The sequence below is a fragment of the Mixophyes fleayi genome, chromosome 12, assembly GCF_038048845.1.
Source record: "Mixophyes fleayi isolate aMixFle1 chromosome 12, aMixFle1.hap1, whole genome shotgun sequence".
Classification (NCBI taxonomy): domain Eukaryota; kingdom Metazoa; phylum Chordata; class Amphibia; order Anura; family Limnodynastidae; genus Mixophyes; species Mixophyes fleayi.
The window spans coordinates 32,615,624-32,642,032 of record NC_134413.1 but is presented as its reverse complement, the minus strand read 5'-3'; the positions used below and the strand labels follow the sequence as shown (position 1 = coordinate 32,642,032).

The window sequence follows — 26,409 nt, the reverse complement described above, 5'->3', positions numbered from 1 at the left end:
AGTATAGATCGAAGCACAAGTAACATATTAAGATATGTATATATTTCCATAATTAGACAGAAGTTGATATTAGTAGCTGTGTTTTGAGGATAACAGAGACCCGTTTATATTGGAATAGTTTTTGGAATAAAGATCAACTTTCCTCTTATACAGTTTTTTGTCTACTGTATTGTGGAACACATATTGAATCAGTTTGTATTTTATCTGAAATCCAAAATGGAAGGACAACCATGCTGAAAAACCGTGTTGCTCTGCAGCCCGAGTTGCTCCCCTAACACCCTGGATTACAGGCATAAACTAAGGGTATTTTATTCCTCGGACTGGTGACACGACCCCCTCCTTATCAATCTATTGGCTGCTCTTTGCCTCTGCTGGCTGCTATCACAGGAATGGTGTTTCCCCCTAATAAGTGAAAGGTTTCTTTAAGAACAGTGTAAATAGCAACAATTGAGACTTGACATTTGCTCAGTTTGGGAAAAGTTACTCTTGGAGCAAATATCCAGTTACTATCTGTTACAGCACATTTGTGCCAAAGCTATTTGCACTAGATTATTACTAATGTCTTGAAGGTGTTTTCCACGCCTCCGTCTCTCCAGCTTCCTGATAGCCAGCCGTTCCCCAGATCTGCAGGGAAGACAGCAGTCAACTATAGTTAAAGGGCGGTATCGATTTAGACATTTTCCTATCGTACTGCTGAACACTACCCTCTCATTGACTGTTCAGCAACATCAAATTAAGAACACTAAGTCACCCTGCTGATCAAACTACAGCCTTTTTTGTACTTTTATTGATTGTTATAGGAAATGCTAAATTGATTGTGTCTCTTGTCAATGTATGTCATGTGGCTTCAGCCACGGCACCCCCAAATCCCGCCTGTGACTGGCTGCAGTGGTGGTTTTACTGTTTCTTATATCGGACAGCTGTAAATAAAACCTATTGTGTTGTATGTTATGAAATCTATCCCTGTTTTTCTTCCTCTGGTGGATTGGTTTCTGCTTTTTCTTTCTAAGAATTTTTCTTTTTTACTTTTGGGCCATTCGACCATTGATATCATAACGCTCCCAAAAAAAGTTAATGATTTGGAATACAAAGTTAGTACTCCATTATTTTAGTATAATGCAAAAAAGAAATTAAACATTGGCTACGGTTGTCCCTACATAATAACCTCCCCAGTCTGGTGTGTAAGAAACTGGTTTATTCTGACCGTTTTTTTGGGCGAACCGTAAATAAAATATAAACTCCCTTTTCCAGTAAATTGCCTTCAAAATGCAAATTACTGAATGAACTATGAAGACGTTTTAGTATCTGGGTCGACTGAAATAACTCTTTCTAAAAACAATTAGGACCTGCGGGAGAAAAACTGGAAAGCAATGGAGGCATTGGCATCAACTGAAAAAATGCTACAAGAGAGAGTCAACAAGACAGCCAAGGTTGTAATTCTACCGGTGGGGACCTAGTGAAGATTGTGCCCGTGCACTGCTGCTCCATCTGCTCTGCCTCTCAGCTCGGTGTCTAGGAAGTGGCATAGATTCTACAAACCTAGATGCTGATGCTGCCAAGCACATAAAATATTGAATGTTATGTTACCGCCAAGCTAAGCACCATTTTAAAATCCTTTTTTTTTTAAATTAAATTGTTTTAAATAGCACAATATAATTGATCACAGTAAGATTCCAGATTGCAATTAAGGGCCATATTTTGCTCTTTGTTAGCGAATTGAAAGTCTGTTGGTGACCTCTGTCTGCTAAGGGCACTAAACTGATTATATTAATTGAGTCCTGAAAAAACATGACACAAAAGTTCTTTCTGCCCAAATATGTATTTTCAATGACTTGATGCTGTGCAAAAAAATTTGAATTACCTATTGTTTGTTTTGAATTTTGAATTGGTCTCATTTAGTAACTGGGTAAAAGTTGTTAACTAGATTCCGTTAGCGCCTGCGGGCTTGAGGGTAAGTTTATTGAACCTTCTAAAAAGGAAAGTGGAGGTGTTGCCCATAGCAACCAATCAGATTCTATGCATCTAGTACATTCTAGACATTGGTGGCTAACATCTGATTGGTTGATATGGGCAACACCTCCACTTTTTTATTTACATATCATTTCTCTGTCTCAGTTCCCAGTAATATGACGTGACACTTCCCTGTATGAGATGTATACTTTGGCACTGTCCCGGTTAATAGGTGTCATGGAGCCTCTACAGAGCACTTATGTTTTAAAATTGCACCTGATGTCTAAACGCTTTGGAGCTGTTTTGTGTGCTCAGCCAATAGCCATGCGAATGTCTTATTATGTGCCTGGTGATTGGACAGTCTGCTTTGGCTCATCGCATATAATGTGTAAGCAGTGCGCACTTTATTGTTCAGCTCACGCCCTTGGCTGGCAGAGATCGGCAACAGCTTTGACGTTAAGTGTTGTATTGATGGCAGGATCAGCATGTAGTTCTTGCCACATGGATACCTAGTTAAAGCTACAGAGGGAGCAGTTGTGCACTCTATTAGTCACTCCTGTGGTGAAGCAGTGGACACACATCTCTGCAATGCGTTCACACTACTGCATCACAAGTGAGATTAACACACAATGAAGCCTTGATTGGCTGTAGTGCGAGAAACTACAAATCATAACTATATGTTCTCCTTTGCACTTGATTTCTGTCTCTTCTTTCTTGACACTTTGTTCATTTTGTTCTTTTCTTTTTCCCCATGGGCATGCCAGTCTGTTCATATATTACTGTATGCAAAGTCAAAATAGGGTGATCTCTTCAATTAACACCTGTTAACATTGAGCATCTGTTTGTGGACATTGTATTTTCATGTGTTGTATTATCTGACATTGTATGGAACCGTCTTCTGGCAGCAGGAGGAAGGTGCAATGAGGGAATTGGTGGTTCCTTAAAAGACGGGATGCATGCAGTTCTTAACCTAAGGTTGCATGTGAATGATAACTGGTCCAAATTGCTCTTATGGTGTAGATTTGATTATCCTGCTGGCCACCATGGAGGTTGGCTTATAGTAGGTGGTTGCGGCATCTTCCTTGGTTGCATGATGCTGTAAACCTTATGCTTGGTTCCAGGGCCAAAGCTTAGACATCTCTGTCTGTGTACTAGAAGCAAGGTATTTCCCCAGGTACAGAAAGTGTATCCCAACTCATGCAAAAATCAAAAACAAGTTTTTCTTTTTTCTCTTTCATCCAGTCTGGGGGACACTGCTTACCATGGGGTTGTGGAGGGAGCTTGGGGAGTTGGCACCTAACTAGTTAACTTTTAGTTCTGCCGACAGACCCCTCCCCTCTACAATCCCCCTGCCTCTTCCTGTCAGTTTTTTTTCAGGTGCCCATGGAGTTGGGCAGTGCTTTTAGTGCTTAGTGTAATTTTATTACTTTTATTTTATTCTTTTAATTTTTACTTCATTTTTTCCCAGTAGCAGGCTGGAGTGTGTTCTAATATAGAGGACACACTCACAGCACAGCAGCGCAGACGCTCCCCTGTCAGATGAGAGCCAGCGGTTCTCACTGACGGGGACAGTAAAAGAGATGGAGGAAAGGGTGTCTAAAATTGAGAGTGACAAGCGGTCTCACGGACCGCTGTCACTCCTGAGCCTCCCCGATAACCGGCGCTGCCATTGCAGGCATAGAGTGCCGGTTATCGGATATGTCAGTTGACGGCGGCCATTTTGGATTTCGGGAAGGAGATCCTAGGAAGAAGGGTGCTATACCTGGATCCCCCCTCATGCATAGGAGGGGGCATCAGGTATTATCCGCTGCGGAGACCTCCTCTGGAGGTCTCCATTACTCTGCTACAGAAAATTTATTTTTATTTTTTAATCGCTGCAGAAGCAGCACTACTGAAGGGGGGGAGTTAACACACAGAGCTCCCCCTCCTTCCTGAGAGAGAGATGGTCTGTCCCAGTCTTCTGGCGCCAATGAGAAGCCCGGGAACAGAGAACAGATCTAAGGGAGCAGGCACCAGGATACTGCTGTTGGACTTCTCCCCTGTTTGGCCTATGGCTAAGTATCTGATTTATTTAAACACATATGCTGTATTGCTGTGTACAAGAGGGCTAGTAGGAGTTATATTATAGTTCTCCTACCTGCTTAAATATTATTTTGTGTTTAAAATATTACAAGTACAACTTTTTATCTAGATTAGTTGATTCTTGTAGTTAGACTTTCCTCTATACATATTATATCTCTCTCTCTCTCTCTCTCTCTCTCTCTCTCTCTCTCTCTCTCTCTCTCTCTCTCCACTCAGCTAAAAATTTTCAATTTAAGTCTGTGTGTTGGTGTGCCTTCCTTGTTAAATGCCAGATAAGGGAAAGGGCCCTAAATCAATATTTTTTTACGTGTTCTAAATGTCATGTAAAATCAACTTGTGGGCAGAAGGACCCGTTGGCGCTCTGTTTGTGAAGCAGGGGTCCCCCCTGCGCAAACCCAACAGGTCTCAGCCCCTCCATCGGAGGAACCGGCCTGGGTGGCCTCCCTGACAGTCGGTTTCCTCCTTAGCACAGATTGTTTCTCAATCCAATCAATTGTGGTCTAGTGGGGCAACTTCGGTGTCTAATAATCCAAATACACCATTGGGCCTCCCTGCTTCCTCTGTTTCCAGTGGAACGTCTATACCAGGACCTTCCTCATTACAGACGGACCAAGCCCCTGTTCCCACAGAGCCGCCATGGTCCGCAGCTTTTATAAAGGGTTTGGATAAACTGAACCAGTTACTCGAATCCCCAAATATTCCGCCTGCTAGAAGGAAGCGGCCTAGATCTGATAATACCCTTATGGTCCTTTCAGACTCTGAGGAGTTTTCAGAGGAAGAGGGGGAAATTAATTCTGATCCTGACCAGGTTCTACCGTTGGGACAGGAAGAAAGCTGTAAAAGCCAATTTATTAACGATTTGGTTTTAACAGTAAGACAAGCGTTGGATCTCCCAGAACTGGAAGATCCGACTCCCAGAGACAGAAATCTTTTTAAGAAAGCCAAAAGAAGGGCTAGCCGTTTTCCCCCTTCTGTAGAACTTAGAGATATCGCAAAAGGAGCCTGGAAACAGCCGGAGAAAAGGTTCTCTGTTCCCAAAGGTTCTCTTCCCTGTATCCATTGCAGGAAGAGGATGTGGTTCGCTGGGAGAGCATTCCAAAAGTGGATATTCCTATAGCCCGATTGGCCAAGCACGCTCTACTCCCAGCCCCAGGTTCTGCATCCCTACAGGATGTCAATCACCGCAGAGTGGAATCCCAGCTAAAATCTATATTTGCGGCTGCGGGTTCTTCCTCTAGGCCCACATTTGCGTCAGCTTGGGTTGCTAGAGCCATGGAAGCATGGGCAGACCAGCTGGCAGAGGCATTACAGGACTCTGATTTACTTCCCCTGGCTTTGCATTTGAAGGAGGCATCGGGGTACCTGTATAAGGTGGCCCAGTATACAGCGGCTGTATCCTCTTCTTCTTGCTGAGATAGATGCAGCCTGAATAGAAGTTATGGCTGAAATAATGGGAAGGAGATGCGGAAATCAAAAACGTCCGTGGAAACCATTCCTTTTTCAGCGGCAGGTTTGTTTGGCACGGAATTGGATACCCTAATCTCTCAAGCAACCGGGGGCAAAAGCACTTCCTTGCCAGTATTCCCTAGCAGGAGCCGGAACCCTCGGGTCAGCTCTTTTTCGTCAGCCTTTTCGGGGGACCTCCTTTCCTAAAGGACAGTTCTTTAGAGGCAGACAGCCCAATTCTCGAGGCTCCTCTGCCAGGGGGAGATCCTCGTTTGCAGCTAGGTGCCAGGCCTCCATGTCCCAGGGGAAGCCTGCGTCATGACGACCACTCTGTTCTGCAAGGGGCGGCAGTGGGGGGACGTCTGTCTTTGTTTCAGGAACAGTGGGTGTCCCCCCAAGATTCTTGGATTCGGGGTATTATATCAGAGGGGTACAGGATAGACCTGTTGGGCCCCGCTCCACATTGTTTCTTCCAAACTCCGCTACCCCGAGATCCATCAAGAAGGCAGGCTATACAGGATTGGGTCGCCTCTCTTCTTTTTCAAAAAGTTATCTGCAGGGTTCCAGATTACCAGAAAGGGCAGGGGTTTTATTCAAACCTGTTTCTGGTCAAGAAGCCGGACGGCTCCTTTCGCCCCATCCTAGATTTAAAGGGCCTCAATGTGCACTTAAAGGTGGACAAATTTCGTATGGAATCCCTGAGGTTGGTGATAAACGGCTTAGAGAAGGTTCAGTTTATGGCGTCCATAGACATAAAGGACGCATACCTCCATATTCCCATATGGATTCACCATCAGTCTCTTCTAAGATTCTCGGTGGGATTCTTCCACTATCAGTTTCGGGCCCTCCCCTTCGGCCTCTCAACAGCGCCGAGGGTTTTTCACGAAGGTCATGTCAGTTATGGCAGCATGTCTTCACCTTCAGGGAGTTCAGGTCGTGCCTTATTTGGACGATCTGCTCATCAAATCCTCCTCAGTAGATTGCTTACGTCATCACTTGTCCCTCACCTTGGTGGTCCTCGAGGGCCACGGATGGCTGATCAATTTAAAGAAATCCCAGATGGTTCCGTGTCAACGCATGGTTTTCCTAGGCCTCATCAGGGACACCAGCCAGCAAAAGGTTTTCCTGCCTGTCGAGAAGGTTGCTTCAATTCAGAGCATAACAACTCAGGTCTTGTCTTCCCCCAGCCCCTCAATGCACTTGTGCATGCGGCTGCTGGGAAAGATGGTGGCCTCCTTCGAGACCATCCCGTTTGGTCGAGCCCATTCTCGTTGTTTCCAGTGGGATCTGTTGACAAAATGGTCAGGATCCCACCTTTGCTTAGATTTCCAGAGGATATCTCTATCCCAGAGAACGAGACAATCACTTCAGTGGTGGCTAATTCGGGATCACATGATGGTGGGCAGGTCCTTCGCTCCATGGTCATGGATCATAGCTACGACAGACGCCAGCCTGAAAGGTTGGGGGCAGTGATCCTACATCTCCGGCTCCAGGGCTTTTGGTTGGTTCAGGAGTCGACCCTTCAATAAACGTGCTGGAATTGAAGGCTATTCTTTTAGCCCTTCGGGGGGCCTAGTCCCTCCTCCAGGACCACCCCGTCAGTCCGACAATGCCATGGCTGTGGCATATGTCAACAGACAGGGAGGAACCAGGAGTGTAGCTGCAATGAAGATTGCAACTCAAATCCTGATTTGGGCAGCACTATCTGTTCCAGCAATATCGGCAGTATTAATTCCAGGAATAAGAAATTGGGAGGCCGACTACTTAAGTCGAAATCAGATGATGCCAGGAGAGTGGTCACTCCATCCAGAAGTGTTCCAGTCTCTGGCTCAGAGGTGGGGTCTTCCGGATATAGATCTCATGGCCTCCAGACACAACAGAAAGGTTCACACATTTCGCACAAGGGCAAGGGACCCCTTAGCGGTGGCAGTGGACGTAATGACGATGTCATGGGACTTCAGGTTGGGATACCTGTTCCCTCCGATTCCCATGCTTCCTTGTGTGCTCAGACGAGCACACAAGGAGGTCTGCCAGTAATTCTGATAGCTCCCTCATGGCCGCGCCGAGTCTGGTACGCGGACATACTCTCTATGGCAGAAGGACCGGGGTTTCGTCTTCCATCTCGAGTCGACCTCCTTCTGCAGGGTCCCTTCCGTTACCAGAATTACCTCAGATCAGTTAACGGCATGGCTGTTGAAGCCAGCCTCTGGAGGGCTAGAGGTTGTTTCCTCCAGTGTGGTGAACACTATGATGCGAGCCAGAAAGCCAGTCTCCGCTCGCATCTATCACCGGATTTGGAAAACCTATATCAGATGGTGTGAAAATAGGACATGTCACATGTCCTCTTTTCGTCTCCCTCGTTTATTGACTTTTCTTCAGATGGCCTGGAAGCAGGGCTTCGTTTAGGTTCCCTAAAAGTTCAGGTATCGGCACTTAGTCTTTTTTCACCTGAAATTAGCGGATTTGCCAGATATTAGGACTTTCCTCCAGGGAGTCTTGCATATTCAGCCTCCCTATGTTCCGCCTACAGCACTGTGGGATCTCAATCTGGTGCTGGATATGCTTAAAGGGCCTCCCTTTGAGCCTTTACTTGTGGCAGATTTGAAATGGTTGACCTGGAAGGTCCTCTTTCTTTTGGCTATTGCATCTGCACGTAGGCTTTTAGAATTAGGAGCTCTGTCTTGTCGGGAACCAGATCTGGTTTTCCACGAGGACAGAGCGGTGTTAAGAACCCTCCCTTCTTCGTTCCTAAAGTAGTTTCGGTTTGCCATCTGAACCAAGAAATTGTAGTTCCGGTCTTCTCATCTACTTCCCATTCGGATCAACAGTCTATGGAAAAGTTAGATGTGGTTAGGGCTCTCCGCATTTATGTCAAAAGAACTTCTCAGATTACACGTACTGATTCTCTGTTTGTTCTTTATGATGCTAATAAGAGAGGCTGGCCAGCCTCAAAACAGTCCATTGCAAGATGGATTACGGCTACTATTAGGCAAGCTTACATAAGGCTAACCGTCCAGGGGCAGAGAGACCTAGTCCTCTGTCTACACCTTTACAAAATTTTACCAGTTTAATGTATTTGCATCCGCGGATGCAAATTTCGCTCGTAATGCTTTGCGAGCGGGATTTTCAGAGTGGTCCCACCCTTAGGGGGCTGCTTTAGAACGTCCCCATGGTAAGCAGTGTCCCGCAGACTGGATGAAAGAGAAAAGAGGATTTATGTACTTACGTTAAATCCGTTTCTCTGATTCCGTCTGGGGGACACTGCGATCCCTCCCTTCTGCTTTTCTTCTGTGTGCTCTTGTTTGACTGCCCTTTTTTCTCCTTGGGCTTTTTAATTAACTGACAGGAAGAGGAAGAGGCAGGGGGATTGTAGAGGGGAGGGGTCTGTCGGCAGCACTAAAAGTTAACTAGTTAGATGCCAACTCCCCAAGCTCCCTCCACAACCCATGGTAAGCAGTGTCCCCCAGACGGAATCAGAGAAACGGATTTAACGTAAGTACATAAATCCTCTTTTCTTTTCAATATTTGTCACCCATAGCGGCTGCCATTAAAATTAAACCATATAGATAAGAAGACTAATGACTGACTTTAAGGTCATGGCACACAGAAGTGTCGACTTCGGTAAATAAGCACACAATTACAACTACAATCGATATTTTGTTTTAGGAACGACAAGGTAAATACAATCCATGTTTGTCATGGAGCAGTGTCAGTGTATGTGGGAAAGGCTTCCATATCTTGTAAAGGAAAATGTGTCCACTGTCCATTGATCAGATGTGTAGTCTAAGCAGTCGTCTCTACACAGCGTAACTGATCAACATTCACCACCAAACTACTAAGACATTGAAAATACACATATTTCATTTTACATCTGAGCCCATGTGTGTGGAATATAGTGTTGCCGGCACTGCCCTTATCTGTTAGACGATTTTATAGAAGTAAGCCCAATTAAAAAATATATTTCAGGGTGTTGATCTCCTCCCCATCCTGTACACTGATATTATATAGTTTGCTACAAGGAATAGCTTTGCCGTCTGTCTGTCTGCTTTCCTTAGCCATAAAGACTGATCTAAAAATGTAAAAGCATTTTTATTATCTGTTTCACTTTTTATAAAAGCAGTGGGATTTAGCCTATTAACGACAGTTTTTGCTTTATACTCTTGATGTTATGGGTTTTTTTCTGCTAGGATTACCTGCAGGGAATGTTACATGCATCTAAAAACAGTTGTCTTACTATTGTAAGAAAAGTATAGCTTGTACAGGAGTATAAATTAGGAGGAGTTGATGAAACTTTGTTGAACTCCTGTGTCATATCCTGTGTAATATGCATTTACTACAGTGCTAATACTGTCTGCGCTCTGTTCATCAGGCGTGCTGCTGTAGCATTGCCCACTCTGCCACTTTCTCTAGAACGTCTGTTACTCGGAGATCCAAGTGTCACGGTTTCAGTCCCCGTGCTGCCTGTGCTCCCTGCGGAGCCCAAGGACAGGAAAGACACCCGCCTCATCTCATGTTTGTGCTGACAGTGACCATTTGTGGTCTTAGTTGTGTGATAGAACAGTCTCTTCCCCCTTCTTCTGGACCCCTGTGGTACCTGCGCACCTTTTATGGGCAAAGTCAACGATCATGAGTGCAGCCATAGAGTTCAATAGGGACTGTAGATATCGGAGGGATGAGATACTTTGTGCCCATAATAATGCAGCCCCAGTAATGTAGCTGGTGCCTAATGTATTCACAGGCTGTCTTCTCTTCATGGTTGGCATTGCGCACAAAGTGGCACAATGTATATGTTACCCCTTGAGCAATTCATTTCACAGTAAAAAGGAGCGCGAGTTCAAAAGGTTTTTTTGTTTAACAGCTGACATGTTGCCAAGTGCCTGTACCATTATGATGGACATTTGGCAGAGGCTGCTAATGTGTGAAGTTGTATTTATGTAGCATATCCTATTAAGAATGCAGATGATCTCTTGCATCTTCTATCTGGCGTGCTGGAGTGAGTGGACTGACCTCTTATGGAAATGTGCTCTGTATTGATTAATGGTCCATACGCATGTTGAAATGTAATTAGTTATTCCCAGCTAATACATATGTTTGATTCTCCCATCCCACCATAATATGTCTGTATAGTTTTTCCCCTCCATTTATGTCCAAGATCATTTACCTGTCTCCCTTGTTGTGTGCTAATGCATGACTGGAATCATATTTTTCTTCCCCTAGGAGAAAGCGCAGAACACAGGGGAGGGCGAAACACGGGAAATTCTGCAGAAGATTTTCCCAAATGTGTCTGTTCCTGCTAGCTTGGTAAGACATCCGTCAGCAGAAAATTAGGGCTTCATTCATACCTCTATTTATGTATTGCATTGTGGGTAAATGCAGGAAAACAAAACTGCCTTAAAAATGAAGCGTATCTTTTTCTTGCTCTTCACGTCGGATGTGGGCTTATAGTGTCTTTTTAATGCTGATCCCCAATGCTTATTACTTTGCTTTGTGTGTGGAGTTGTGGCGATTTTTTAATTTGCTTTGTATTGTTAAGACATTATTTGTGAGTTGCCAAACCATGCCGGTTGCCTGGAAAAATATTAATCTAAACATGTACCTGTCCTCAATTCACAGCAGGCGCGGTGTGGTTTTTGTGTTTTGTGGGCTGAATTGGTATTCCTTTAAATTCAGTCCATCTTTTTATCGTCACTTCATGACTTATGTTCATGAGGCTCTGGTTCCCAGTGATTTGATTGGTTGCTTCCTCAAGAATATTGGCACTTGCCTTAAAATGGCTGCCGTCACTTTTTCTAGTCAGATGCACAGTACGGTCCAAACAGGTGTAACTACACCAGCTGCATTTTACTTCAGACTTTCTTTTTTTAATATAAAAAATATTAAGAAAAGGTGAATATATATTTATAACTGTTGTTTTAACACATAGTAACTGAAATATTAGTCTACGCAGCAAATTCTGTAGCTGCATGTTTTCCATGTGTCTGGGAACCGCTATGTCACTCCTTGGTCTTAATGTGTAAAATAATAGAACTTTTAGGCTGTCCTGTTAGCAAGGTGTGAATAGTGGCATTGTGCCACTATTTTGTACATAACAATCACAAACGCCTTTGTATATTAATAAAAGTTTTTGTCTTATGTTTAGTTTTGGATTAGGATATTGCACTTTTCACTGCTCTGTTCATCACACTATAACTTAAGGATAAAACTCCTTACTTGACCTGTCACAATTGCCAGATATTGCTTAGAAGAGTATTTGTTCGATATGGGAGTGCCCTCTTTTTACTCAGAGAATCATGTATTTCTTGTATGGTAATGGTGACAGCATAACTTTAATCTGAATAAATACATTTCCTGTCGTCTTCTAGCGCCATGGTGAATGGATCCAGGAATTTGAGACGTTGGCGAAAGTTTGTATAAATGAAAGTGGAGGAGCTGAGAAAGTGAAGGTTAGTATAGGTCGTAGTCTCTGAATTTACTGAAATACCTCGTGGTCCTAAATTATCCTAACACTGTGGAAGAAGTCTCTGACTTTCATATAATTAAGTTTCTACTGCAGATCCTTACATGACCAGTGTACTTAATCTAGCCTTTGAAGTCCCATGCATTCACCTGGACTTGTCAGTGACACTACCCCCATTGTGTCCATGTTAAAGAACCAGAAAACCCTTATTTTCTAGGCACTGGAGCAGAAGATGAAGGAAGGGGAGGAAATCCATACGATGTTGCAGCTGGAGTGTGAAAAGTATAAATCTGTACTTGCGGAAACGGTAGGAAGCTGTGTTATTGCTTTGTGGTCTGCCGGTGTGAGTTCCCGGTTCTCTGCTTTATTATTAAAATGTTGTGTACTTACAGGAAGGGATCCTACAGAGGCTGCAGCGCAGTGTGGAAGAGGAGGAAGGACGGTGGAGGCTGAAACTGGAGGAGGCTCAAAATGAACTGAGAGAGGTTTGTAGCATGAGGACACCACTCTTCCTCTTCCAGCACAATGCACCCCCCCCTCCCCCTCATTTATCAGCACCACTACATCTTACTGGAAACATTTTAACTATACATGTCCGATTTCCTGTCCGCAAAATCAATATCGTAGTGAACTTTTCAGTGCCTGGATCAATTTGCTAATTACAACTACAGATAACATTTGTCATATGAAAGGCAAACAATCCAATTTTATATTTGGTTAGTGGATTTTCTTTCACCACCTAATGTGTGGTATGGAATTTCAGATCTGATCTACCCTTACAGTAAAGAACCCTTTCATGCTGGTGGGATTTCTAGAATTCTCAAATAACAGCACTCTGAACTCTGCAGTGAGATTATTTATGTCATTTGACGGAGACTGGAAGAGTGGTTGAGCAGCAGATTGCAGAATCCAGTAGAAATTCAGTGGAGGCACAGCCAACTTTACACTACCTAAATTAACATCAGGGGAACATAGTTTTTGTATGTCTGCCTAGATCGATCCACAATAATTAACAAAACTCATTCTGTTGATCTTTAGCAGATTAGTGTAAAATTAATTTCCTACTCACTGTTGTGTAACTGGATTATTTGTTTTTGTTTGATTTTTGGTTTAAAATTATGTATATAACTTTTTTTTTTTTAAATCAGTTGTTTTTATTGAGTTTAATATAACAATACACTGGTTCCATTCATATGAGAGAACCAGAATTACCGAGGGGTCTCACATCTGTACATGACTCTATGTAGATAAGCCAGCATAGGATAATATGGACATGTTGATGCCAGGTGCATAATGAATATAATGTGATTGCCTGTACTTACCGTATTATAGTTAGGTTATTGCTATGTGTTTTGAAGCACCCATTCATGTGTGCTTCAAAGTGATGCCCTACGGTATGAGAGAAGTTCCTGGTGGTTTATAAGAACAGATCATGTCCAACAGCTCCATTAACCAGAGCCACCCATTTCTGAAAGCTGGCTCTCTGAACCCATCCACGACCTTGTGGTACTAAGCTTGGCCTGTGCGAGTCAGCTGGTTACATATTGCCAGCCTGGCCTATCCATAAACCTCTTTACAGATAGCCCATATATGCATACCCAGGGGCCTAGCAGCAGGAGATCCTGTGGTATGATGCATCTGGCACAGATGTGACCATAATCATTTTGATATAGATAGTGAATAGTTTCTATAGAATAGAATTATTTGATCGAAGTGATATTGTGGCCACAAAATTGAGTTTGTATTTTTTATTTTTTTTTATTTTTTTTTTAAATGGCATTTTATGATGGCTTGACTACCTATGGATTCTGTGGCTACAAAGATGATTTTGTAAAAAAAAAAAAAAAAAAAAAAAGGTTTTTTTTGTCCGTTAAAATATTTAACCGTTAAATATTCAAGATATATTTAGGCAGAATATATTAACTAAAGCAACATATTAGTCCTGCACTTCAACAGTAGACAGATCACTGAGTAGCCTCATACACAGGAAAGATTTCTTTAATAATTGGATGTATACTCCAGTTATAGAGCTCGATTCCTGCATTGTGCAATCACCAATGGGAATTCCTGTATCACCGCCAGCTCTTGACAAGAACCATGTGAGCTTCCAGTTATTGGTCTCACAAACATCTACTTTTAAATTTTTTATTTTTTTTATTTGTTCATCTGATGTAATGTCTGAGGCATGCTATCTGTTCTATATTATGTGTCCATTTTGAAGCTTTGTAATAAAAAAATCATATTTCTTTTTAAAATACACAGGTGCACTTTAAAAGACTGTTCTGTTTCACATAATACTTTTTCTAAGAAGGTGATATTAACATATAGATGAATGTGTGAGCTGCTTTTTTAAAACTATGCTTTATATCTCAATGAGAACCTGCTTTGTATTAAAATGTCACTGAACCTAAAATACAAGTTGATCCAATGTAAGATTGCATCTATCAACTTTCATAACTATATTTCTCTTTCATCCAGTCTGGGGGACACTGCTTACCATGGGGTTGTGGAGGGAGCTGGTGGAGTTGGCACCTAACTAGTTAACTTTTAGTACTGCCGACAGACCCCTCCCCTCTACAATCCCCCTGCCCTCTCTTGTTCAGTTTTTTTTAGGTGCCCTGGAGTTGGGCAGTGTTTTTTAGTACTTAGAGTCATTTTAATAAATTTTATTTCTTTTATTTGACTTTTATTTTTTATACAGGTGGCAGCGCTGGAGTGTGTTCTACTATAGAGAACACACTCACAGCTTGGCATTCCCCTGTCAGATGAGAGCCAGCGGCTCTCACTGACAGGGACTGGAGGAGAAGAAGAAGGGTGCCTGATTGAGGAGTGACAAGCGGTCTCAGGGACCGCTGCACTTCTCCAGCCTCCCCGATAACCGGCGCTGCCATTACAGGCATAGAGTGCCGGTTATCGGACACTGAAGACGCTGGCGGCCATTTTGTTTTTTGCCACTCGGCGCTGAGGAGAGAGGAGGAAGGGGGCTATACCACGATTCCCCCCTCATACATAGGAGGGGGGCGTCGGGTATCTTCCGCTGCGGAGACCTCTGTCCTAGAGGTCTCCACTACTCTGCCACGCATCAAGAACATTTTTGGAACCTGAATAGCTGCAGAGACAGCAATTACTGAAGGGGGGGAGCTAAAGCATAGAGCTCCCCCCTCCTTCCAGAGAGAGATGATCTGTCCCAGTCTTCTGGCGCCAAGAGAAGCCTGGGAAGAGAGAGCAGAGCTGAGGGAGCAGGCACAGGACAACTGCTGTGGACTTCTCCCCTTTGTGGCCCCTGGGCTAAGTATCAGTTTCTTTAAACACATATATCGTTTTTTTCTGTGTAAAAAAAGTGGGCTAGTAAGGTTTACATTATAGTCTCCTACTTGCCTACAAAAATATTGTGTTTAACCATTACAAGTTCAACTTTTATTATATAGATTAGTTGATTACTTGTTATTTAACTCTGTTTTCTCTGCATTTCTCTCGATCTCTCGATCTCTCGATCTCTCTCTCTCTCTCTCGATCTCTCTCGAAAGGGCCCTATCACTTGTTCAAGATGAAGTAAAATTACCTTGTGGGGACCCTTTGGCGCTCTCTCTCTCTCAGGTTGGGATACCTGTTCCCTCCGATTCCCATGCTTCCTCGTGTGCTCAGACGAGTAAAACAAGGAGGTCTGCCAGTAATTCTGATAGCTCCCTCATGGCCGCGCCGAGTCTGGTACTCAGACATAATCTCCATGGCGGAAGGACCCGGGGTCCGTCTCCCATCTCGAGACGACCTTCTTCTGCAGGGTCCCTTCCGTCACCTGAATTTACCTCGGCTCAGTTTAACGGCATGGCTGTTGAAGCCAGCCTCTGGAGGGCTAGAGGTTTTTCCCCCAGCGTAGTGAATACCATGATGCGAGCTAGGAAGCCAGTTTCAGCTCGCATCTATCACCGGATTTGGAGAGCTTTCATTAGATGGTGCGAAGGTAGGACTTGCCACTCCTCCTCCTTTCGCCTCACTTGCTTGTTGGCTTTCCTTCAGGATGGCCTGGAGGCAGGTCTCAGGTTAGGTTCCCTAAAGGTCCAGGTATCGGCACTTTCACTATTTTTTCATATGAAATTAGCCAATTTGCCAGTTATCAGGACTTTTCTCCAGCGAGTATTGCATATTCAGCCTCCCTATGCGTCCTTTTTCTTTTGGCTATCGCATCTGCTCGAAGAGTTTCGGAATTAGGAGCCTTGTCTTGTCGGGAACCATATTTGGTTTTCCACAAGGACAGAGCGGTGTTAAGAACCCTTCCTTCTTTCGTTCCTAAGGTAGTTTCGGCTTTCCACCTTAACCAGGAAATTGTAGTTCCGGTTTTTTCATCTACCTCCCAGTCGGATCACCAGTCTATGGAAAAGTTAGATGTGGTTAGGGCTCTCCGCATCTATGTCAAAAGAACTTCTTAAATTAGACGTACGGATTCCTTGTTTGTTCTTTATGACGCTAATAAGAGAGGCTGGCCAGCCTCAAAACAGTCCATCGCAAGATGGATTACGGCAACCATTAGGCAAGCTTATATAAAGACTAACCATCCTGTGCCGGAGAGACTTACAGCCCATTCCACCAGATCGGTAGGGGCGTCGTGGGCAGCGAGAGATGGGGCTTCTGCGGACCAGCTTTGCAGAGCAGCCACCTGGTCCTCTGTCCACACCTTTACAAAGTTCTACCAATTTAATGTATTTGCATCTGCGGATGCAAATTTCGCTCGTAATGCTTTGCGAGCGGGATTTTCAGAGTAGTCCCACCCTTAGGGGGCTGCTTTAGAACGTCCCCATGGTAAGCGGTGTCCCCCAGACCGGATGAAAGAGAAAAGAGGATTTATGTACTTACGTTAAATCCGTTTCTCTGATTCCGTCTGGGGGACACTGCGATCCCTCCCTTCTGCTGTTCTTCTGTGTGCTCTTGTTTGACTGGCCTTTCTCCTAGGGCTTTTTAATAAACTGAACAAGAGAGGGCAGGGGGATTGTAGAGGGGGGGGGGGTTCTGTCGGCAGTACTAAAAGTTAACTAGTTAGGTGCCAACTCCACCAGCTCCCTCCACAACCCCATGATAAGCAGTGTCCCCCAGACGGAATCAGAGAAATGGATTTAACGTAAGTACATAAATCCTCTTTTCCTCATATATCCTTCAACCCCATGGTTACTGTGGATACTTCATACCATCGTGCCCAGACCACATTACAGTTTTGCTGTGTGCTGGTTGTACCGATAATACATTTCTAACTGCTTTGTGTACTCTATTCAAAGTTGCTTTCTTATGGATAGTTCTGCAGTTCCATATGCTACAATAGGAAAGCACAAACTCCTATTGTGTAGGTGCATTAAACAGAGGGAAAGTAAATCATTCCTATGGCCCTACTTATGGTTCTACCCAGTTAGCACAACCTAGTAAACCTCCCAAAATGCTCTTGTTCTCCCAAGTGAGATACCAAATGTGCACAATATGTAAGGTTTGGTGGATTTGTAGGGCCTGGTTCATTAGCGAATGCAAGTCCTGCTGTGTGCTGTATTTTGCGTGAAATTGCACTGAGCATGCCCAGAAAATAACTTTATGGCAGTGAACGCTAGTACATGCAATTTGACACTTCCCACTGTCTGATTTGAAGGCTGTAATGAGGGGCGAGGCATAGGAACGTAGGCAGTGTAGAGTAAGGGCGATTTAAGCTCTAGACATCTGTGGTACATGACTTTTAGGTGTGTCGCTTGCACCAGCTACAGAGCAGGTAGGTGTAAGTGCAGAGTGCTAGTGATGACAGTCTCCTATGCATGCTCTAACATGTGTTTACAATTAAGAGCAAATGTAAAAATGCATTGTGTACAGTAGACATTAATAATATTCTGATAAATGTATTTTCAAAACATGAAGAAAAAAGTTTTATATTTTTTATTAATCATTATAGTATCATCAGGTGTTAATGTATATATTTTTTTTTGTGTGTGTTCTGATGGGACTTTATAATGTGCACATCCTGCAGTGTGTTCTGACTGTCTACATATGGCAGGTGCCGTATAGGCAGAGCGTACTTATACCCGTATTCAGGTGGAAACGCTGCTTCAGATCTGCTTGTACTCAAATAGTTTATAAATAAAAAAAAATAAACGTAAATTGCATTCCTTGATGAATTGGGATCATTAGGGGGGTATTCAATTGTTAGCGTTAACGCTGAAAAACGAGCGCTCAAAAAAGAATACCGTTTATACCGTAATATTGCGCGCGAAAAGCATTAATACGGTAGTTTACTCGCGAAATTTCAGCTCGCAGCTCAGGGAGCAGCGAGCTGAAATTCCGCGAGTAATTACCGTATTAACGCTAAGATTTTTTTGAGCGCTCGTTTGATAGCGTTAACGCTAACAATTGAATACGCCCCTTAGTGTCTAGAAATCAATTTTATTTTTTAACTTTTTTATTATTATTCAATTGTATTTTTAATGAAGAAGTCTCTCCGGTCTCACCATTGTCAACATTGGTAGATTCAATATAATGTCATGCAGGTTCCTGGGAACACTTCCTCTGATTAGTTGGATTCCTGTCTTCCCATTTGAGCCGTGTACAGTGAGTGACCAGGGGCTTAATTATTGGTTCCTGGCCACTTCACTGGAACACGAGGCTGTCATTGACAGTAGAAGCCATATTGCGTGGACTTTTATGTAAGGAAAGGGGTTAATTTGAAAGAACATGTTTAATATTGCATGTATGCTCCACATGTAGCTGAGTACAATGCATTGCTTTCACCCATCTGCTAAATCTTCAGAAGCTGTGACTTCTTCTTTTTATGGCAATCATAAGGATAATTTTTATTAGTATTATTATTATTTTTTTATTTTTTTTTAAATGTGTGTTTTGTTTTTTTGTTTACAATATCCAAATATCATTTAAGGATGTGACATTAAAAATGTTTTTCTGGTAGTTGGTAGATTGTGCTTCTTTCACTTTGTTAATATTTATGCTTCTATATTTTAAATTTAGGTGAATTCTAAAGTTCAGTTATTGGAAAAGGAGGTGGATAAGCTGAAAATTGGAAAATGGCAGTCAGAAAATGTAAGTTTACAGCCAAATGTTCTTGTTGGTATATAATGTAATACAGGACACATGTCACAAGTTGGCTGAGTTTTTGTTTTAGCTGTAGCTTAGGTCCGTTAACCATCTGCCACCTCTGAGCTTAATTTTTTTCGTTACCTGATAAATTAAAGTTGAGTGCCCCTTCTAGGTAAAAATGTTGATATTGATAAGGTCTCTGACTAGGGTTAGAGTGCCCTTTTGTTAGGAGCCTCTCCTACATGTCTGTTTGTGTCCTCGTTTTGAAATCGGTGGGGTTACAACACTCTGCAGCCAACAGAATTTATTTAGCGGCGTAATATTATTGGAAGGGGTTGCTTTTAGAAAGGCGTGCAGTCACTTGCATTCTGCCAAAAGACTAGAATTTTGCACCAGCTCAGAGAGAGAGTCTAGTTCTATACTTTTAATAGGACATTTTGCACATTCCATTTGCACTTTAGAGAAGCACGTTTTTAGGTGCTCAATGTAAAACAAAAGTTTCAAGCACAGAAGTGCTATATGTAGTAAAGACAGTCACAATGCCCCCTCACTCTGATTCAGTGAAGCTATCAATGAGGCAACATCGTGTAGTAGTTTAGGAAGACTTTTAACAAGAGGATCAGAGGTGGGAGGTTGTACTTCGATGTGACATTTACACTTTTGCACAGTGTGCCTATTACCTAGGCACACGCTATTCTCTGTATATACAAGGTCAGTTCAGGGGGTGGGGGGGGGGCATTTGCCCTCCCCTGGTACACGATGTTCCATTTTTTTCTGTTTTCTGCCACCCATTGGATAATATCTAATTTAGTATGAAACCGGTAAATCCCTTTATGAAGTTATGTTTAGTATTCTATATTTTGCCTGAGGTGTTGTACAGAATTGATACCTGGGTACAGTGTATTGTAGTCTATTATAACCTAGAATGGGTATATGTATAAAGTGTATGATAGTTTAAGCTTGTACATCTTATTGTCATCTTATTATTTTCTCAGCTGCTAAAAGAGAAGGAACATTTAGAATTAGACCTGGAAAAGGCAGAACTGGAAAGAGCCACTTATGTGTCTGAAGTACGAGAGGTAAGTACTTGTGAACTCTTTGCATTAATATTGGGAACTCCACTGCAGAAGCGCTTATTGCATTTCTTATTAGGACTACACTGTAAGGTATTGTTTAATTGATTGTCCCAACCCCTTGTGTTGTGTTTTTAAATGAGTTTATATGTACAGGGAGCATTGCAGTCAGTTCCTTCAGGATAAAGTCTTACATTACAGCATTGATACCCAACGCGCTTTGCAGGTATTTCATGTTTCATACCAATATCATGGCTGCCACTTCTTATTCAAGGTAGTTGCTTGCCATGATGTTAACTTATTCTTTCCAGGTAATAATGTTATCATGTTACAATAACCCTACTGGGTGATATTATGAGCCCAAGTTGGCCACCTGTTTTGTGTGACAATTGGGAGAGGTTCCCAGTGTAACAGTGACGTCTCTTGAAAGAAAAACCACAACTCGCCCAAACCTTCTGTACCTGTGGTAGGACAGCTGCTATAAAAACTCTGAACTTCGTTACAGCTGAAAGATCTGTTGACTGAATTGCAAAGAAAGCTTGACGATTCATATTCAGAGGCAATAAGGCAGAATGAGGAGCTGACCTTGGTAAGAAGCCGTCTCTCTTCTGTGTTTCTGGAGCGCCCAACTCCAAACTGTCTGCTAATCTGTCCTGTCAGGTGTATGGAGCTATCCCTCTGCCGAGCTTTCCGTTTCTGCTTGTTTATCTTTATACATCATTACACAATGCCAGACTTTTCTTCTTTACTTCACCCAAATCCGAGCTGGTTAACACGTTGCATGCTTCATGCCTGTTTTATGCTGGAAATGGACTGATACACTACACCCGTGATGGGCAAACTTTTTCAGGAGCGGGCCAAATAAAAAAGAAAAACTTTAGGCGGACCAATATAATTTATTAAAAAACTCAAATATCGAAATATATAATACAAATTTTTTGAATGGGACGGGAGGGTGTTATATAGAAGTGTTACCTCTAGAAGTGCAGCGATCGTACACAGACAGCACTTATTTCAGCAGGTTGTTGCAGATCCGTCCTTCTGGTGAGCCACTAACTGACAACATAGCAGCCAATCGAAATCCGCCTTAGTATATGGCCCAGCCCATCTCTTCTCACATGACTTTCAGCCATTAGGGGGCGGGCAGGTGTTTGAGTGATTGACAAACGAAGTGTCCTTTTAGGAAGGAGGATGGAAGTGTAATGGAGAAAATAGCTGGGAAGGCATAAAAATGAAGGTTCTGACACACAGGGTCGGCCCTAATAATTTTATGCATATTTGAATTAAATTTTTTAAAATATTGGCGGGCCGGATAGAACCTCTAAGTGGGCCGGATCTGGCCCGCGGGCCGTAGTTTGCCCCCATCACTGCACTACACTAACATGCTGTTATTATGTCTTGTGGAAAAAAAACTGCAGGCTTTTCAGGGATTTGTCACGTTTATATTTTTTACTTTTGGGATCATGAACTATTTCCCATGTAATAGAAAAAATAAGTATTCCTCTTTTCCTCTTTGGAATGCCAGTAAACTGGCATATCGACGCAACGTGGATCTGAACAGGGAATTCCTATTTTGCTGTAGAAGAGGATGACTGGTATAACAGCGTTCTTGAATAGCGGCACAGCTTTGTTTCGTAAGAATTTTTCAGAAGTTGCTCACTGCACGCATCCATTTTCTGAAAAATATTTCTGGCTTGGACGAATGAACAGCTGTGTTAGCAGCAATAAATGTTGCCACAGACTCGGCTTTACTGGTTTTCATGTGACCTTTTGTTTTATACAACGCAATCTGAGCAAACTTAATGGATCATAGACTTTTCTTTGTTCTGTATGTTCAGCAAAGCGCCATCCATTTTTATAGAGCTAATCTTAGCAGCCTGTACCAGCTAAGGCTGGGACTGTGCAGCTGATGGTGGTTAATCGCTTTCACATGCATGAATAAATGTCTTTAAAAGCGTGTGCCCCAGTTCTCCAGCAGGGGGAGCTGTGCAAGTTATTTTTCTCATAAGTGTTGTTTGACATGAAAGTGTTGAACATTGATGTTAAGAGCAGAACACTGAAATTTGAATTCACCGTAAGCCCTTCACATTAGATAGATATTCACCCCTTAGAGTGTGGGCTTTAACGATGATTAGATATTACATGCACTTAGCTGACATCACATATACATTACAGTGTATATTGGTGCTACATCTTGGAGACACCGTAAACCATGACGGCAGCAATTTGATTTGTTTTCGGTTCCTCTATGCAGAGTGGTTGGTTAATAGTCCCAGCTAGGAATCAGCCAATCACACTGAGAGCTGAACACAGATCAAACTGCCCTGCCGTTGCAGCCAGGGGCAACGTAATCCAACTTTCACAGCTTGTGTTCACCAGCTGCAATTAATAGTTACAGACAGGTGATATTTGTAGCTTAATAGGATTGTCCCATTGGGTAGATAAGAGCTTTCTACTCCTTTATTCATGTAATAAGCATTCCAAGCCTTTAAAAAATACCCCAACAACCTATACTTTCATGAATGTGAGGACTATACAAAATACTCCTCATACCCAACTACTCTGTTAACATGTATGTTAAGGAATTGTTTTTTCATGCAATCTGACCCTTGCTCCTATTCCCATATGTGAAATACATAGTTTGTATAGAATTGAAATTGACGTTTTATTCTTTTCTAATGCCGTTAGCTGAAGACTAAGCTGAATGAAACGCTGCAGAGATTGGAAGGAGAGCAAAGTGAGAGGCAGAAAGTGGCCAGTGATTTGCATGAGGTATGAATTAGTTGGTAACGGACTGTAAACAGTCACATGATGTCACATCAATAAGCTGGACTAAGTTTAGTTGGAAAATGGGGTATATTTTTTTCATAAATAATGTGCACCATCCTGTCCACTTGTTTACTGATTATCTTTTTCAAAAAATAAAAATGGTCCACATGTAAAATTTCATTTGAATGGAGAAACCCTAGAGCAAAGGTGAATTCCCTGTTATATGGTATGTAATCCCGATACCTCTGGCTAGGTTTAAATCAATGCTCATATTATAGTAATGATTGTTTATAATACAGGTATTTTTACTATTGGGTGTTTTTCAGTCTGGATAATATGTCTCTTTGTAATTTGCATCTCTGTAGGCTCAGAAATCTCTGGACCACATTCAGCTAGAAATACTGAGAGATGTGGGTGATTCCAATGTCATCGAAAACAGCGGCATCTCTCCAGACGGGGTGAGTCCGGCTTAAAATCAAATACCTCCCTAAACCATTGTTTGGACATTTACATTTCAAAGTCTTAATATAACTGAACTTACTGGAATGTTTGTACCTAGTAAAATATCTTCATCCTTTGTATGTGCAAAAAAGCTGTTTAGAAGGGCAGCGCTTTGTATTACACTGAAATGGGGAAAGGTGCAGTGCAGAAGCATTGTTTGTGTGCAGTCTACTAGGTAACAGAAATGCTCTATACAGATTGGTGGGTTTAGTTAGGCACACAGACTTGGCCAGCCAGTCACTACAATATTACTGCACTTTTCAAATCCGAAAAATCAGATTTTACACTAGTGTCGGTAACTTTGTTGTTAACTGGGAGATGTTCTATATCTTTTGCAGTTCTTTATGGAGAAGGCAGAAAGTACTCCATTACATTGTATGTTTTCATATGTCTTCTGCAAAAAAGTCACATTAGAGGGCAATTAAAAAAAAAAAAAAAACATGGTTTGCTGGAATAGTCAAAACTAAAATTTATTTTTCAGGGCTAGCAAGTTATAATAGTTGGTCTGATCACTAGGGTGTAAAATACCTCCAATCATTAAAAGCTAAATTTCTCCTGGATGCAGTTCTCCTAAGGGCCATTATTTGTGTATTATTATTTGTATATATGTAACTGTATGTAATCTGTTAATCTTACACTTCTGTTTTTACCCCAGGAGGAGCAGGAAAGGAAAGAGAAGTCGTTACCAAGTTTAAGTCAGAGTGTGACGCAATTACAGCAGTGTCTTCAGGCAGTGAACCAGCAGCTCACAAAGGACCGAGAACACTTTCAGATAATAGGTATGAGAAGCTGTCTAAAGACATGGTGGAGAACACACCCAAAAACAAAACAATAAGTATATGTAATTGTTTGCTGAAGGGATTGTCCAGCAGATGTCAATGGGAAGCGTTGAAATTTGTAGGCGTTTACTACAACTGGTCACAAGTCATCTGTCAGGGAAGAAATTATTTCACTTGAAATGGAACATTGTAATGTTTGCCTTTTACAGGGTGGGGGAAGAACGGCCTTTCATGCCTGGGCGACAGCGGCCCTAGCTGCGATCAGAATGTGATTTTACACATTGTATTTAGCATGGGCTGAACGTGCAATGGATAATGCTGCAGGAGAGCACATCACCCCTTTCTTAAATGTTTTCTGCACTCCAGATTACATGGCTAATTCTAGACTTTATAAAGCTCGGTGTACAAATGCTTCACTCAGTGGTGGTACTGAGAGGCTTTGCTGTTATAAAGCACTGTTAGTCTTGTGGAGAGGTTTGCTGGAAACGTACAGCTGCCAGTATAGACTTTTCACTGAGCCCATTTTCCTAGCAGATGTACTGCTCTTTAAATCATATTCCCTGTGGGGTGATCTAACTTAACAGTATAAAAACATTACTAGTGCACAAGTCATCATTTAAATAAATTACAATTGAATGTGAAATCTTCTTGTAAATAATGCTGCAGATAATATGTCTCATCTTCAATGCTGAGCTTTGTATCAAAGTGTTATCTTTCAAGACTTGGCTTTTTCAGCCCCATCACCCAGATAGAAGAGGTCGCTAATATATGGATCCCTCCCATCCGTTCCGTGTTTAGTATCAACAAAGCACATTTATCAGTTCTGTGCAAGGAACAGTCTTTATAAGGAAGTAGCTCCACTAAAACACTTCAGTCCATGTTTATTGAGCAAAAGCAATTTCTTGACTCTCTGTATTAATAATGGTAAGCAGACAGGTCTATAACCCCCCCACACCTCATTTAATTTCCTTTTACATTTAAGGTGTGTTTTTATATAGAATGTATTTTTATGAAAACTCTTCCCTAGTTAATTGATTAAAAAGACAAATGTTGCCCATAGCAACCAATAAGATTCTATCACTAATGGGTTTTTTTCCTACAGCAATTCAGAAAATTTAAGCAAATTTCTTATTGTTTGCTACAATTTTTTTCTGGAGCAGTCTTAATGTCTCTCGCCGATTTGTGTACAAAACAGACGTTTCATTCAAAAATATTTATGTATTCAATGTGTTTGCACATACTTGAAGTTCATGGAATGTCTGTCTGTAATGAGAGAATGGGGAGAAGGTATTTAGACTAAAAAATTGTATCAAATGTAAAACTTAACATTTAATCCTATTTAGCAGCATCCACGACCAACCAGTAAAGCAGGTTGCGGCCCGCGTTGTAAACCACAGCATCCAATGAGCTCTTCGCTTTCACTCGTGTGACTTATATTTTATGAAAGCTCACTTCTGATTGGTAGCTCTGGGTGTTGGTATGTTTGTGTTATTACAATTAATATTGCTTCATTAAATAAACCTTTTTATCTCCCTTGTCTCTACAGGATGAAGTCACAGAGGGCTTACTCCATTGAGGAAGTAGTGGAAGGCATTGTAATTATATTTTGCCAAAATTAAAGCCTTATTTATGTCTTCACCCTTTCTACTTTGTCAGAAACACTGAACAGAGCTACATCTTTTTCTAATGCTTGTTAAACTACTGATTTAAAACAGAACAATTTAAAAAAAAAACAAAAAAAAAAAACTCAGCAGACAGTTTAGTTTTATAGTAAAAACAATGGAATAAAAAAAAACCTGTTTGGATATTTAGATCTCTACATTCCTGAAGAGGCAGTTAAGAGTTGTACCTTTTATCCTATTTTGTTCAATACAGATTTATTCAGAAGAATCAACTATGATAAAGATGATGTAACAAATATATCCTTTTATTACAGACGTTGTACACTGTTTTACTTATATCCACTTTGGGAGTAGATGCCTCTTGACTTCAACCTCAAATAAAACACTTCTCTTTGTTTTTTTGTTAACGCATTTCGCTTTTCTCTAATGTCAACGAACCATATCAAGTAAGGTCAGGAGGAAGGATTTAATACAGGAGGGAAATGTATGTTCAGTGTTCTTACATAGTGCTCTGGAAGCCAGCTTATAATAAATACCAGTCTTCTGCCATCTATTGGGGATGTGGGGGTTCACAGCCCCACTACTATGTATTTTCGTTGTTTACTCAGCACGCCATGCAATGAAGTTTGAAAGTGTATTGATAAAATGTATCTTTAAAATAGGTTTTCGATAGA

The 26,409-nt window shown here is 41.9% G+C and overlaps 1 protein-coding gene across 15 annotated transcripts in view; it reads left to right on the top strand.

Moving 5' to 3' along the window:
• Window positions 1-26,142, top strand: part of KTN1 (kinectin 1) — a 105,688-nt gene extending 79,546 nt beyond the window's left edge. For 5 of the 15 annotated variants that reach the window (XM_075192708.1, XM_075192706.1, XM_075192705.1 and 2 more), the window contains 12 exons: window positions 1,344-1,445; window positions 10,696-10,779; window positions 11,841-11,921; window positions 12,153-12,242; window positions 12,328-12,420; window positions 18,923-18,994; window positions 19,987-20,070; window positions 20,570-20,653; window positions 22,753-22,836; window positions 23,199-23,291; window positions 23,990-24,113; window positions 25,660-26,142. In XM_075192708.1, the coding sequence (XP_075048809.1) occupies window positions 1,344-1,445; window positions 10,696-10,779; window positions 11,841-11,921; window positions 12,153-12,242; window positions 12,328-12,420; window positions 18,923-18,994; window positions 19,987-20,070; window positions 20,570-20,653; window positions 22,753-22,836; window positions 23,199-23,291; window positions 23,990-24,113; window positions 25,660-25,664 (996 nt within the window). In that variant the 3' untranslated portion in view covers window positions 25,665-26,142. The remainder of the gene's footprint in view (window positions 1-1,343; window positions 1,446-10,695; window positions 10,780-11,840; window positions 11,922-12,152; window positions 12,243-12,327; window positions 12,421-18,922; window positions 18,995-19,986; window positions 20,071-20,569; window positions 20,654-22,752; window positions 22,837-23,198; window positions 23,292-23,989; window positions 24,114-25,659) is intronic. The other 10 variants (XM_075192713.1, XM_075192707.1, XM_075192716.1 and 7 more) reach the window with 6 other exon arrangements.
• Window positions 26,143-26,409: the final 267 nt, after the last annotated feature.